The 13,555-nt window shown below is 47.2% G+C and overlaps 4 protein-coding genes across 4 annotated transcripts; all 4 read right to left on the bottom strand.

Moving 5' to 3' along the window:
- Positions 1-635: 635 nt before the first annotated feature.
- On the bottom strand, positions 636-1,333 carry LOC131290142 (RNA-binding protein 8A). The gene has a single exon (XM_058319479.1). The coding sequence runs from the start codon at positions 1,239-1,241 to the stop codon at positions 747-749; it is 495 nt and encodes a 164-aa protein (XP_058175462.1). The 5' UTR covers positions 1,242-1,333; the 3' UTR covers positions 636-746.
- Positions 1,334-1,789: 456 nt separating this feature from the next.
- Positions 1,790-7,145, bottom strand: LOC131294645 (iron-sulfur clusters transporter ABCB7, mitochondrial). The gene is made up of 7 exons (XM_058322690.1): positions 7,017-7,145; positions 4,987-5,173; positions 3,822-3,945; positions 3,593-3,747; positions 3,352-3,518; positions 2,104-3,285; positions 1,790-2,041 (listed from the first exon to the last, which is right to left on the bottom strand). The coding sequence occupies exons 1-7, from the start codon at positions 7,143-7,145 to the stop codon at positions 1,790-1,792; spliced, it is 2,196 nt and encodes a 731-aa protein (XP_058178673.1).
- A 387-nt stretch (positions 7,146-7,532) lies between these two features.
- Positions 7,533-9,689, bottom strand: LOC131294644 (vitamin K-dependent gamma-carboxylase). The gene is made up of 2 exons (XM_058322689.1): positions 9,127-9,689; positions 7,533-9,057 (listed from the first exon to the last, which is right to left on the bottom strand). Exons 1-2 carry the CDS (start codon positions 9,687-9,689, stop codon positions 7,533-7,535), a joined length of 2,088 nt encoding a protein of 695 aa, XP_058178672.1.
- A 2,070-nt stretch (positions 9,690-11,759) lies between these two features.
- Positions 11,760-13,348, bottom strand: LOC131294643 (uncharacterized). The gene is made up of 4 exons (XM_058322688.1): positions 13,206-13,348; positions 13,006-13,136; positions 12,048-12,975; positions 11,760-11,976 (listed from the first exon to the last, which is right to left on the bottom strand). The coding sequence occupies exons 1-4, from the start codon at positions 13,346-13,348 to the stop codon at positions 11,760-11,762; spliced, it is 1,419 nt and encodes a 472-aa protein (XP_058178671.1).
- Positions 13,349-13,555: the final 207 nt, after the last annotated feature.

The raw sequence follows: 13,555 nt of genomic DNA, 5'->3' as shown, positions 1-13,555 counted from the left end.
CAGCAGCAATGTCTTAAAGATATTATAATATATTTTAGAAGCACTTTTAAGCACTTACTACTTGCACTGAGTTCTCCTCCGAGGCATAGGTTAATGAACTGTGACCAGAAGAACCACGTAGCCGATAAATAATGCTGACATTTAGTACCAACATCTACCCGTAAATCTACAACTGATAAAGTGATATAATATATGAATGGCGTATAGTTATTACGATTGTCTAGCCAATTTGTGGCTAAAATAAAGACCCGTCATGCAGCAGATCGTGCAGATAAAATTATGTCTTTTAACTATCTGTTTTTTACAGCTACGTGGGAAGAGTAATATCACCATCTACAGCGACCGGTACAAAGGCGACGCATTTGAAGGAAACGGAACTGCTCATAAAGGATGCCATGAGCCTCGGAAAGCCTCCAAAACGATATCCGCCATCGAGTGGAAATCTTGATAACGCCAAGCAGGCGACCAAACTGAAGCGCGTTGGATTTGCGTCGTTATTTTCCTAAAAACAACTGAATCAATTCGATGGAAACAACACGGACAAGTTGTGTAAGAAGGTGTATTTAAATTTATTTCATTCAAATTTTACATAATTTAAATCTTCTTAATGAAAAGTATATATTGAGGTGTGGATGAAACATTCCCGGAGCAATCCACGAATGTAAAGAATCTTATTTCGCTTCCAGTTTTACCTACTTAGATATCAGATGTTTGCCCGTCCTTTGGTGTGTGGCGTGTCGCATTCCTTATCGCCGACGACGGTCATTGGATCGTCTAAGATTTTTCGGTCCCTTTACGAAGCACCAGTCGACGGCAATCGTTTGTCCGAGCACTTCCGATCCGTTCAATGCATCCTTCGCGGCAAGCGCCTGTTTGTATGTCTCGTACTCTACCAGTGCGTATCCCTTCAGGAAGCCTGTCCGGCGGTCCAGGTTCAGATGGATGTTCTTGATATCGCCAAACTCGCAGAACTTCTCCTGGATGTCGTCCTCTTGCGCTTCCTCGTGGATGGACGTGACGAACAGAATCCACCCCTCGACGGAACGCTGCGGGCCGGGTTCGGCCTCCTCCTCGTCCACCTGCAGCCGCTCGTAGTCGATCGTTTCACGGGGAATGCTTTCGTTGCCAAAACCGCGTCCCTTGCGTTTGCGTGCTTTCTCCTTCAGCCGTGCGATGCCCTGGTCGCCATCTTCGTCCACTTCAAACTCCTCGTGGTTGTAGATATCCAGTACGTCCGCCATGGTGGTAATATTTTTGTTTGTCTTGTTTTAAGTCACCGAATTTTGTAATTATTCGCACCGAAAAAGTCGGCGTGTTTGCAAACTTTCTCCGTTCTTCTCTGTTTTCCTAAATGACATACGCCGCTCCGATTTTTTATCTGTCAAACAACTGACAGCACTACTATGACAGCCAACGTTCGAACTATGCTGTCAGTATTTCAAAAAATTATGTGAGTCAGTTATTTACAAAAAGATTTTATTTAGTTTTAATCGAGGAATCTATGCATGATTACTATATGAAACTATATTCGTCGGCATTTTCAAGATTCTTTATTGCATTTTCTATGAAATCGATTTGGTTGCACTGTACACGTTAATTGATAATACGCTAGAAAAATAACTTTTGTACTCGAATCACACGAGTGACGAAAAGAACGTCTTTCCTTTTTCTCCTCTTTTAGAGGTTTGTCCGATTGCCATTCTCGGCTTAAAAATAGTTAACAGTGGATCTCGTATCATGCACGTTCGAATAATCTTGATCTTGATTCGTAATTTTTACACGTTTCTAATTACTTCTCCCCATCCGTTGCAGCTCCTTTGCCAGCGGCTTTGCTGCTAATGTTGTAGAGGCGATTCTGGGTGTCCCAAAGTTTTGTGTATAGACCTCCGCTTCGCAGTAGCTGATCATGGGTACCCCGCTGACAAACGCGACCATTCTCTAGGACCAATATTTCATCCGCATCCATCACTGTCGACAGACGATGGGCGATGCAAATGCTGGTACGGTTGTCGGTTGCTCGTGCCAATGCTTGCAGTATATTCTGAAACGGAGCAAACATTTCATTTATCAATGGGAACATTCAGAAAGATGACTCTTTTATACCTGTTCGGTGATGGAATCCAAGCTACTGGTGGCTTCGTCGAATACGAGGATGGGTGAGTTCTTTAAAATTGCACGCGCAATCGCTACCCGTTGCTTTTCTCCACCGGACAACTTAAGGCCACGCTCTCCGACCTGCGTGTCGTACTGCTTCGGCCAATGCAAAATCGATTCATGCAGGTCCGCCATGCGGGCCGCATTCTCTAGGTCCTCCTGCGATCGCGAGAGATCCCCGTAGTGGATATTGTGCCGAATGGTATCGTGAAACAGAACCGAATCTTGCGGTACGACGGCGATCGCCCGACGCAAGCTTTGCAAGTCTACATCGCGGATATTTTGCCCGTTGATCAGTATCTGGCCCGCCGTTGGCTCGAAGAATCGATACAGCAGGCGTACCATGGAAGATTTACCCGAACCCGATCCACCGACGATGGCAATTTTCTTGCCCGCCGGAATGGTGAACGAAAGATCCTTGAAGATGTCATTGCTCTGTGCGTAGCGAAAGCCCACGTTGCGGAACTCGATTGAAGCCGTTTCACGCCGCACATCCAGTGGGGGCGCATTCACGCGGTTCTGTATCGCACTCTCCACACCCATCAGCGTGAACATGGTGCGCATATCGAGCAGTGCCTGGCGCACCTCACGATAAACGCTACCGAGGAATCCGAGGGGAATCGACAGTTGAAACAGAAGTCCATTCACCATCACCAGATCGCCCACGGTCATGCGACCCTGGGCTATTTCATTCGCCGCCATCACCATGATCGTACTAAGGGCCACACTGAAGATGGCATTCTGGCCAAAGTTTAGCAACGCCAGGCTAGTGCTCGTCTTCAGACTCGCCTCCTCGTACTTTTTCAGCACCTTGTCGTAGCGGTTCGCTTCGTACTGTTCGTTGTTGAAGTACTTGACCGTTTCGTAGTTGATCAGCGAATCGACCGCCTTATTACCGGCCTCGTTTTCCGCCTGATTCATGTAGATGCGGAACTTGGTGCGCCACTGCGTCACCGCCAGGGTATAGGCACTGTACACTCCGACGCAGCCCATCGAGAGGGCGGCGTACGCGAGGCCACACTTCATACCGAGTATGCTGGACACCAACGCCAACTCGAACATTGTGGGCACAACGTTGAACACCATTGCGGTTAGTACGAAATTAATACCCCGCGATCCTCGATCGATCGTCTGGAAGGGGAGAGAGAGAGAGATTTACATGAGAAAGTTAATAGAAAGTATCATAGAACATATTACCTTGGACAAAGCCCCCGTTTGCTTGCTGAGATGAAATTGCAGATCGAGGTTGTGCAGATGTAAGAACACGTTGGTGGCAATTTTGCGTATAGAATGTTGAGCCACACGTGCAAAAACCGCATTGCGCAGCTCGTTGAAACCGGCCGCACCGGCACGCGCTATACCATCTGAAAAAGTACCGGCAAATAATGTAGAGTTAGTTTGCTTTTGGTTGTGAAGTTTCGCCCTTTCCCTAACTTACATCCCAATAGCACGGAAATGGTTAATGCGGACGCAGCTTGCGGGACCGTGTCCATGCTCAGCAGATTGAGGTTATCAACTCCCATTTTGAAGAGGAACGGAACACAGACGTTCAGGACCTTCGCTCCTCCCAGCAAGCTCAGCGATATCAGGACGCTATCGAACGGAACAAAAACGGTTCAACCAATAGCCAATAATAAAGCATACGGCATTGCTTTAGGTTAGCTTACCGCTTTCTCACCATCGCATCATCCTTCGGCCAGATATAGGTCGCCATCGCCTTGATCATATCGGTGGCCTTAATTTCCGGTCCTTCGTACGTCCCGATCGATTCGCCCGACGCCGGATGGTGCCCTAGATGGAAACAATGACGAATGGGTGGTGGTTGTACGGTGAATGGAGCTTGCAGTGCGGGTTGACTAGAATGGGAAGATGACGCCCAGGTGGGGCCCCTAGAATTCGCCACACTCCGGCCCATCGTAAGCGGTCCCTGTCCCTGCCCCCGGGACACCGTGTGTTCTCGCATGGTTTTCGTGCACGGGCCAACCACCGATGGCCCGTTGGAAGAATAATGACGCCGACGTTCTTGTTGAGTTTGTTGCTGCCGTTGTACCCTATGCCAAAGGATTGGAACTGAGGAACGGTACCGTACAGGGGAGACTAGACATTCGCAAGATGAAGAGTTTCCTAGATGAATATCTCCTATGTTCGGTTTTCAAAGCACGCCGGTTTCGGTGGGAAGGTAAGATTGATTCGATTTATTCGTGGTATTCAAAAGAAAAGAGAAAAAAAGAATCAGAGAAAGCTTCATTGGATCTCTAACGTACATTTTTTCTTTGAACTTTATTATTTAACAAATGTTACAACATTCTGCACACTATTTTTTCAAATTGTAAAGAAAACTACAAAAACAGAATAAAATAACATTTACAAATCATTGTTACCGGCAGCATAAGAAACCATTTACAAGTGATTACAATTTACAGAACTTCGCTACCAAACTGGACGAATGGTGCAGAACATTTTTTGTGTGCGTGTGGAGTAAGAAAAAAAAACACATATAAAATGGACACCAAAAGATCAAACAAGGAATGGAACAATAAAAGAAGGCATACGGGAAACAACATAGCAGCAACCTCAAGCACAAACAAGTTGGCATCCGAGAATTAGTGTCCCCTTTTACACCCGTTGAGTTTATCACTTTGCAGAAGCATTAATGTATTGATTTCGAACGCTTGCAAAATGATGGCGATATGGATGACCCGTTTGGGGAGGTTATATTCGAAAATGATATGTGCGCTGAATTTTGGTTATAGTTAGATGCATGCTTTTTAAAAAAGGGATATTTAAAACAGGACTTTTTAATACTTGCATGTTTGCCTCCCTTTGTCTTACCCTTTTTCCTCTTCTGAAATATGTTCAAGAGAGCATTTTCGGTCGTTTGCTGATCCTTTTTATCCGATGGGACTTGGGTGGAGTAGTAGCGCCATGGTTTACCCAAAGTGCTTCCTTTTGCTTCTTGCTTTCTAAATCGGGAGTCATCGTGCAGGTTAGCAGTAGCGGCCGCTCTGCTATGCAATTGCTATGGCAACCGTTTTCAAAAAGGTACAAAAGTGAAAGATTAACACGAAACAGGTAGTTGGTTTTGGAAGCGTTTGGTTTAGAAATCGTCTTTAATTTTATTTAAAAACACCCCACACTCCCGACGGTACTCTCGATAAGCGTGACCAGCGGAACTAAGCTCCCCGAGTGCATCCAACCCGGCCAGGGAGCGGGAGACATCCAGCAGGAGGAATTCGAGCAAACGCAATGTGATTGACCGGATAGGTTCCAGTGGCGGGGTGGCCGCGAATGCGATCGTTTTCATACGATGAATGTTCTGCTCGACGAACAGCACGGTGAGACAAACGGCCAGATTGTGACTGATCAGATCGTCCGCAACGAAAAACAGCTGCTCGTCCAGCTGGTGGTCCGCAAGGAAGCGATACTTTGCACGCGGCAATCGTAAGCAACGTAATTCTGGATCGTGCTTGATAAATTCGTTAATCTCGGTAATCGTAACCTCGACAAAGTCATCCGGATTCGAGGCCACAGAGAATCCATACTCCAGCAGGAGCTTTGTGTTGTTGTGCGTACCGTAGCTGATGAATATTTGTTCGCCGGCAGAGAACGGCTTATCGGTGTGAAGATTGTAGAACAGATCCAGTGGTTGCTCTTTAAGTAAACGGTCCCTTATCTGTACCACCGAAAGGGACAGGTCACTGGCCATCTTGCCGGTGCTTTGGTGATTGAAAAAATCTAGAAAAGGAGCCAGCGCCATCGACGGCTCATCAGCTAGGATGTCTTCGAACAACGATCCATCGGGAAGGAAACTGTTGATTATCTTGGTAACATCCGGATCTAGATAGACGCTTCGACTGTTTACAGCAAAGTAGGCCCACTCGAATCTTTCCAGCTTGAAGTTATTCTTCCACTCCGGTTTTAGAACCGAGCAAAGCTTATTGTAACAGCTTTTGATCTGTTTGTTCCGTTCCGCCGTTTGCAGCAAGACAAAGTAGGGCAGCAGTGATAGCTCCCGTTTCGTACAGAAGTATGGATTTGTTAGGCATGCCGGTAGGGATTGAAAATACGCTGCATATTTTGGTTCTCTTCGATGCTCCTGTGTGCATAGATACAATGCAAGCAGCGCCTGGAAGGGCAGCTTTTCATCTGATAAGTGCTCCTGCAAGGCCAATTCGTCAAACATGGCTCTGAACTCTGCATCACGCTCGAGGGCATTCAGTCCGATCATTGCCTCGAACGGAAGGGAAATCAAGCAGTCTCCTGCATCGATGGGCTTTCGTGAGAACAATCCTTTTCCGGAGTGTTCGTATCGAGCGATTCGCAGTGCCGTTTCGTTTGCCCATCCTAGTCCCTTCAGCCAACGGAAAAGATCGACGTGATCGATGCATTCGCGTGGATATTTGTTGTGCTTCTTTTTTCCTCCTGGCCGCGCCGAGTGCACATCGTCGTCTGTCATTTTTGTTACGTTGAGTTATGTAAGTGTTTAGCAGCTGGTTTCAGTGCGAAGTGCGTAATATTTGGCCTTGACCGTGAGGTACTTTTCACACACTCCTCGTTTCGATATCAGCTGCAAAGGGCTGATTACGTTTACGTGAGCGATCAGTGATTGTGGGAGTGAAGAGATGAATCAGAGCTGAAATTAAAATTGATGCAATCATTCAAACATCTGCGCAAACGGTGGCAACGATAGTTCCCACAATAAACCGACCGACGAAGAAGGTTCATCTCTTCACTCCCCAACCCAACCTGCAAGGAATTCCCACAACATCGTGCAGCTTATCGAGAGTACCGCGCTGTGACTGAGGTTGCCTGGTTGGTCAAGTAGGGAAGACTGAAAGCTGAACGTCGGTTTCTGTACTTACCCGCGAATGAAACCGACAGTAGGTTTCGCCGATTGGATGCGGATTTTTGAACGAAAGACGAACACACTCCAGCAAACTACGATTAATTTGGGGAGCTTGTTTTGAAGCGATCTGAAGCAGCGCGGCCATTTTTCGACTGACAGCTCGCCTAGTGACAGCTGATGTTGCAGGGCTGCATTGTACCAGCATGACAGATAATCGATAAAAGCTGTAAGTTGTTCATGCTGTCAGTGCTACAGCACAGGGAATTAACGGTTCCGTTTTTCTTATAATTTTTCCTTTACTTTTGTGTGTTTTCAAATATGTGCCTTGGTAATACATTCGCGAATCAACTCACAATCTACAATTTATTCGTTGTTATGAAAAAGAATTCATTCGCCCACAAGCTTAGTGTTTTTGCCAAAAAGATGAGTGTTATGTTTATTGTTATTTACCGATCCACCGTTGTACATATAGCAAAACTAAATCTTAAAACATAAATTCGACTATACACTGGCCACACTTATTTGCTTTACATTAACCATCTACTACCAGCTCCTTTAAACGTCTTGGCATCGGTACTCCGTACAGTTCGAACAACAACGAGTTGGCTACATGCTGCGCGAAACGGACAACATTTTCCCATCGATGAAGGAACTCCTCGCCAAGCGGAAGAATTGACGTGGGTGAAGCGTTTAAATCCGCCTGATTTTTGGATGCATTTTGCTCTTTGGTGCGATTTACGTATGTGTACATGTAGCAGGAAGGTTGCGAACCGATTGTTTCGATGGAATGAAAACTACCCGAGAGAAGTTCGATGCTTTCACCGGTAGTTAGTGTGATCGGATCTTTCCCACCCACTTCGTCCTCACGGGATAGTTGATATCGGACCGTTCCTTGAAGTACCGTCAGCGTCACGTTGTACAGATCCTTCCCGACAAAGTTCCGCAACATCAGTCCCGGAAAGTCAGCTATAAACAGCACATCCGAGTGATTGCTCCAGCCAAGCACTTCGTCGGTGATTCGACGTATCATAGTATCACGCAATCCGTTGAATTCGTCCAGCAAAGGAAGAACCCACTGTACCGACACGAACGGCGACCACGGTGCCCGTAGGATATCCACATTCGGGTTGAATATCCTCTGTTGAAAGCGCCCATTCATGCTGCACCAGATATCGAAGTAAACGGACACATTAGCCATTGTTTCGGTTCGGCCTCCACGGAACTGAACCCATTCTCTGGATGCTTCCTTTTGGATGTTCCGTTCAATGCAACGCGCAAACTGTACAGCCATATCTGCATGCTTGGTCCAGCGATCGTTATCGGTGAAGGCGTACGGCTCCACGTAATGTACCCGTTCCGGATCTTGAAGATCTACCACCCGGATGCCAATCATTACTGTATCCCAAGCGTGCACCATCATGTCCCATGAGTATCCGTACAGCCCGTTTGTCCAGTTGTTGTATCCTTTCGTGAGGAAATGAGAGTATGGAAGGAATAGTTGCAGCAAACAGTACATCAGCATGACCACCATAGACCATCGCCTTCGCCGTAGACGGTGTTTCGTTTTTCCACACACTTCAACAGTTGGAGGTTCTTCAGTGAATGCTTTCGTCGTAGCAACCAACGGTGAACTTAGCAGGCGGAGCTTCCGTGGCCAACTGAAACTATAGTACAGTGGAAGCTGCGTTAGACAAACCCAAGGAAACATGCCGATATGGAAGAGCCGTGAGTTCATCAGATGAAATGCACTGGCAAATACGGTTGCCAGCTTGCGTGTCGGGGCGTATATGAGGAAGAACACAACAGTAGTGTCGAAAAAACAGCCAAACCAGTGCACAATCAGCAAGTCGGTAAGCCTTGGTCCCAGTACGATTCGGAACGGTAAAAATACCCAATGGTAGCTGAGATTCGTCATGGCATACCCGGACAGCCACTCGCGGCATAGTTTCTTCAGCCCGGCCAGGAAGTAGAGTACGAAAAATTGAAATTTTAAGATGAAGTAGTTCCAGAAAGGAACCGTCTGCTCACGTTCTGGTTCGCGCCAGGAGTCAATTGACCTGCAAGTGATAAAAATGCAACATTCAGTGATAGCGGTTAAGGAAAACGAAGGCTATTACGTGACTCACCAACATCGACTTGCATCGGTAAAGAGCAGGATTGTCCCGAGCAGCCCGTATAGGTAGCTGTGGTTATTCCAGGCACTCTTATCCAGCAGGAACACGTACCAATACGTCCCGACGAAGATGGTGGCCGACGTGCGAAATCGATAGCCCAACATAATGCCCGCCGCGCCGAGCCACATCAAGCCATAAATCAGTCCCATGCGCGGTAATGCCGGGGTTTCCATGGAATGGATCAGTGGAAAGCGGCAGTCCCGTGGTTCACCCCAACGTAGGTCCAGATCACCGCCACCACGCTCTTCCGGGATGTCGATGAGCATGGCCAACCCGAACAGTGCACGGGCCACTCCGAGGGCGGCTCCATCCACCGGCCGGTACATGCACCGTTCGACGAAATCATTGAAGGACGTTACACAGCGCAGCTCATGGCCAGTGTAGGCGCGCACGAATGAATCCAGTCTGTGGAAGTCACCGTGGGGATGGCCGTTTGACGAACCCACTCCGGACGTAGCAGCCGTTGTGGAGCCATTTGAGTTGTCCGCCGTTTGCTTGGCTTCCGTTGCCGTCATTGAGGAAACTAACTAGATATGATGCTTTGCCAACTACATCATTTGAAGCAACATGCTGCGGAAAGGATCCTTTTTGAGTAAGTGATAACATTTTCAATTTAATAACGTCCTTACCGAATGTTGGTTGTTTTGAAGGTTGCCAAGTCCGTTTGATCACACTAAGGGTATGGAATAGTTTCGTATGGAGATAACATCCAATCTTTTCGGGATGACATCCACAACTGAAAACAATATCGCCCAGGATACTGCCCTTTTATACATAGGCGTTATTTCCGTAAGGATGCTGGGACATGCGCAATGTTCCCCGTATCATTTTTACGGGATGTTTTCCTGTCCTGGAAGAAAACTGGCCTGTTGATAAGTGCAGTATTTGTTACTCCATTCCAAAAATGTGTCTATACATTTTAAATATACTGTGAAGGGGTTAAAGGGAAGCAGATCATGACAAAATTATGTTGATTTCGGACACGTTTTTCGTGTTTTTACAGCTAAGTTCAAAACAAAATTTATTTCATTTCTGCTTGCTTCATATGTAGAGGTTGAATTTTCTTTTAGCTATAGCTTTAGTTTTTATCATGCTTTCTATTATGCAATTATGCAATTTCCCAATATGCACAACATTTCTCATTTCCCTTCCCAAACATTCGATCTATCAAATAAATACGACACAAATAGAGTATTGGCGACCGGTAATTGATTTTTATTATCATTCAGTTTTCTCCTTTTCCCTCTACTCCGCTTCCTCTACTGTCACTGCGTCAGAGAATATCGTATCTGATCGGACAGCACAGGTTGCCGGCCGCCGAACCGATAAAACACGAGCAACCCAGCCACTCTAATGAGCTCTGGACCACAATAACACCAGTAATGTTATCTCCCTTGACATCGACACACACTGGCTGGATAATGGTCGCCCTTTATTGCCCTGTACCGGTGATTCCGGATGTCGGATTTGGTGGAGGTGGATATATATTGACCTTCCCTTCCCATTTGGCAAAAAGAAAATGCCTGGGTGAAACAAACGATACTACTGCCGTGAACTTTACCTGTGTTGATGCTCACGATTGGGTCACCTCGGAAGGTTCGACCGTTGCGGTTGGATAACCGGCTTCGATCGCACCAGTGTAGACGCAGGGGTGAGATGCGTCATCACCTACGCCTCCATGACCAGAGACCAGTTGAAAGTAAACAGCCTCTAGGTCCTCCTCCGTAAGCAAGGTTGATTCAATGGTTTACTCTCGCTTTTTTTTCAAAATATTTTCTCCGGTTGAATATGACAATCCCGAAATGGTAACTTGAACGAATTCGTTACGAAAGTTCCTATAACGGTAAATGTTAATGTTCGCTTGGTTGGGGACGTACATATGTTTAAAGATATGAGATTGTGAATAAGCTTATCAATAGAAGAGTATTTAATTTAACTAACACATTGCAATAGCATATTAAACAAATATGAATTATAAAAACATTTTTTGTTAGACACAGATATACTTTATTCGTTTCCTACATATTGTTAAATTGAACAACTTTGCCACATTATTTGTTTTTTATTTTAACACTGGTGTGACAACTTTTAAATAAACTGATATTAAATATGTTAAAACGGGTTTTGGTGTACCTTCAAAATAACGTGGAGTAGCCGATTTAACGAATGCAACCCGTTGTAATTCTTCTCTAACGACACCGCAAAACGAAAACTAAACAATGTTCCCATGACAATTGCTTTCCGTTACACTGTTTCACCACGCTCAAACTACTTACAACAAACGGAGTAAACTTTCCCACAGTAGGCCATGTTAGTCGCACTTTATTACACACTTGGATACCCAAAATACACGATCACTGTCACATGTAGTAAATGGATGGAACAGTAGGGAGCCAGGCAGCACACAGAGAAAGAGACACTATTGTTCAAAATAAATAACCATAGCAGCACACTACGTATTTGTGGGTAAAAAGAAACACTATACTTCAAAGTCAACCCGATTGGCACATTATCTTTCCACTGGCGTATATAGGGTTACGATTTTCGGGAGTTTCTTCAATTAACTGCCTGTTAGTGTACCGTATTCACCCGTACTGCTGCTGGGTCTGTCCCTGGTCACCGTTGCTAAAAAACCGGAAGAAACCGCCCCGATGGTTGTTCAGGTAGTAGAGGATTTCCATCTCGTCCTTCGGGCACTTGGGGTAGTACGCGTCGCAGCTGTTCGCACCGATACCGTAGCCCAGGAGGGCCGCCCGGGAGAACTTCAGCCACGGGGAACTGTCCGGAACGGCACCTAGGATTCTGTGAGAGACAAAGAAATTGTCTGAATGGATGAGGGGGGAAGGCAAGATTTTCCAGAGATTGTTACTCACGTCGATAAGAGTCCCCGGTTGACTAGGCTGAATCCCTGCCCGGTGGAGCTGCGGGACATCATGCAGAGGAGCTTCGGGACGCACTGTAGCTCGTCGTTTTCGGATATGTTGTCCAAAGCCTGCCGCAACTGTCCTCCGACTCCCCCAACGAATGGTGACGTCGGTGCGGGAGAGTAGAGACCTCCGGGTCGGGTCGGTGCTGCTGGGGGAGAGTTCGATCCAAACGTTCCGGGAGCAAAGTTGAAGATACTCTGAAGTACCCCAAGAATGCTTTGTGCATTCGGAGGCCCGGTTTGTCCACCCGCCGGGGCAGCACCGAAGGATTGCTGGGGTTGCTGATAGAATCCAGGATTATTCTGAGGGTAAGGCTGGCTGGCGTACTGTGGTGTGTACTGCGCGGGATACTGGTACTGATAGGGATTGTTCGGTGCCACTCCAGGAACTGCCTGCTGTTGGCCACCGTAGTAGTAGTTCGCCCCGGGATAGGGTGAGTTCACACTGAACGGATATTGCTGCTTTTGCAATTCCGGATAGTTGGAGATGGAGTTGTCGTACTGCCCTCCGACCGGGCGACCAGCGGACGTGAGGTAATTGTCCTGCAATGGGGCCGGATATCGTTGAGCCACTCCACCGAACCCAGCGTATGGCGTAAATGAACCCTGGTCATCGGGATTGTAGATTTTTTCGTTCGCATTGGAGTACTTGTACTTGTTCTTCTTGCGCTTTGGCTTCGGTTGCGATTCGACCGGCGGTGGTGGTGTTATCATATCCCCAGATCCACCGGCCAGCTGTATCGAGGCTCCGACGGTGTAAAACTGATCGCGCTCTCGATCACGCTGCGGAAAGGGTGAGGCGTTGGAGCTAGAACCACCCTGGAAGAATCCTCCTCCGCCGACTGATTCTACAGTTCCCCGGTTGTAGGTGGGTACTGCTGAGGATCCCTGCTGGAAACTATCACCAGCTGGACCATCGATGAAACGAACCCGCCCGGAACGTTTCACGGTAGATGACGATCCTCCGGATGATCCCGTCGTACTCGAACCCGGGTACTCCCGGAACACGAACTGATCCATCCCATCGGTGGCAAACCTATCGACACCACACACTTATATCATTCCATTTCCTTCCCTTCCGCCCAACCAAACCGCTCCTACTTACCCCGAGTCCTTCCGGTAGCTGATGGCTTCGGCACGTTCGATCGCAAGGCACAGCATCACGCAAAGCGCCAACCGGGATATCGCCGTCACCTTACTAACCCACTTTCGGGTCCGCGACCCATTGCTGCCGGATGGAAGAGGCATCTTTACTACACCGTTCGCGAACTGCAACTGCCTTCGACTGACTGTGTCGGTTCGCACCGCGGTCAGGTCCGATTCCGGTTTCGTCCCGCTCGAGGGAAGGGCGAAGCGAGATTGGTGGTTTTAAAAATCCACCACCAACCCGAACCCGCGATGCGATGACTATGACTTCACTCGACGGCACGGTTCCATGGCATTTCACTTTTCACC

Source organism: Anopheles ziemanni, chromosome 2 (assembly GCF_943734765.1).
Source record: "Anopheles ziemanni chromosome 2, idAnoZiCoDA_A2_x.2, whole genome shotgun sequence".
Taxonomy (NCBI): domain Eukaryota; kingdom Metazoa; phylum Arthropoda; class Insecta; order Diptera; family Culicidae; genus Anopheles; species Anopheles ziemanni.
This window is presented reverse-complemented; position numbering and strand designations above follow the sequence as displayed.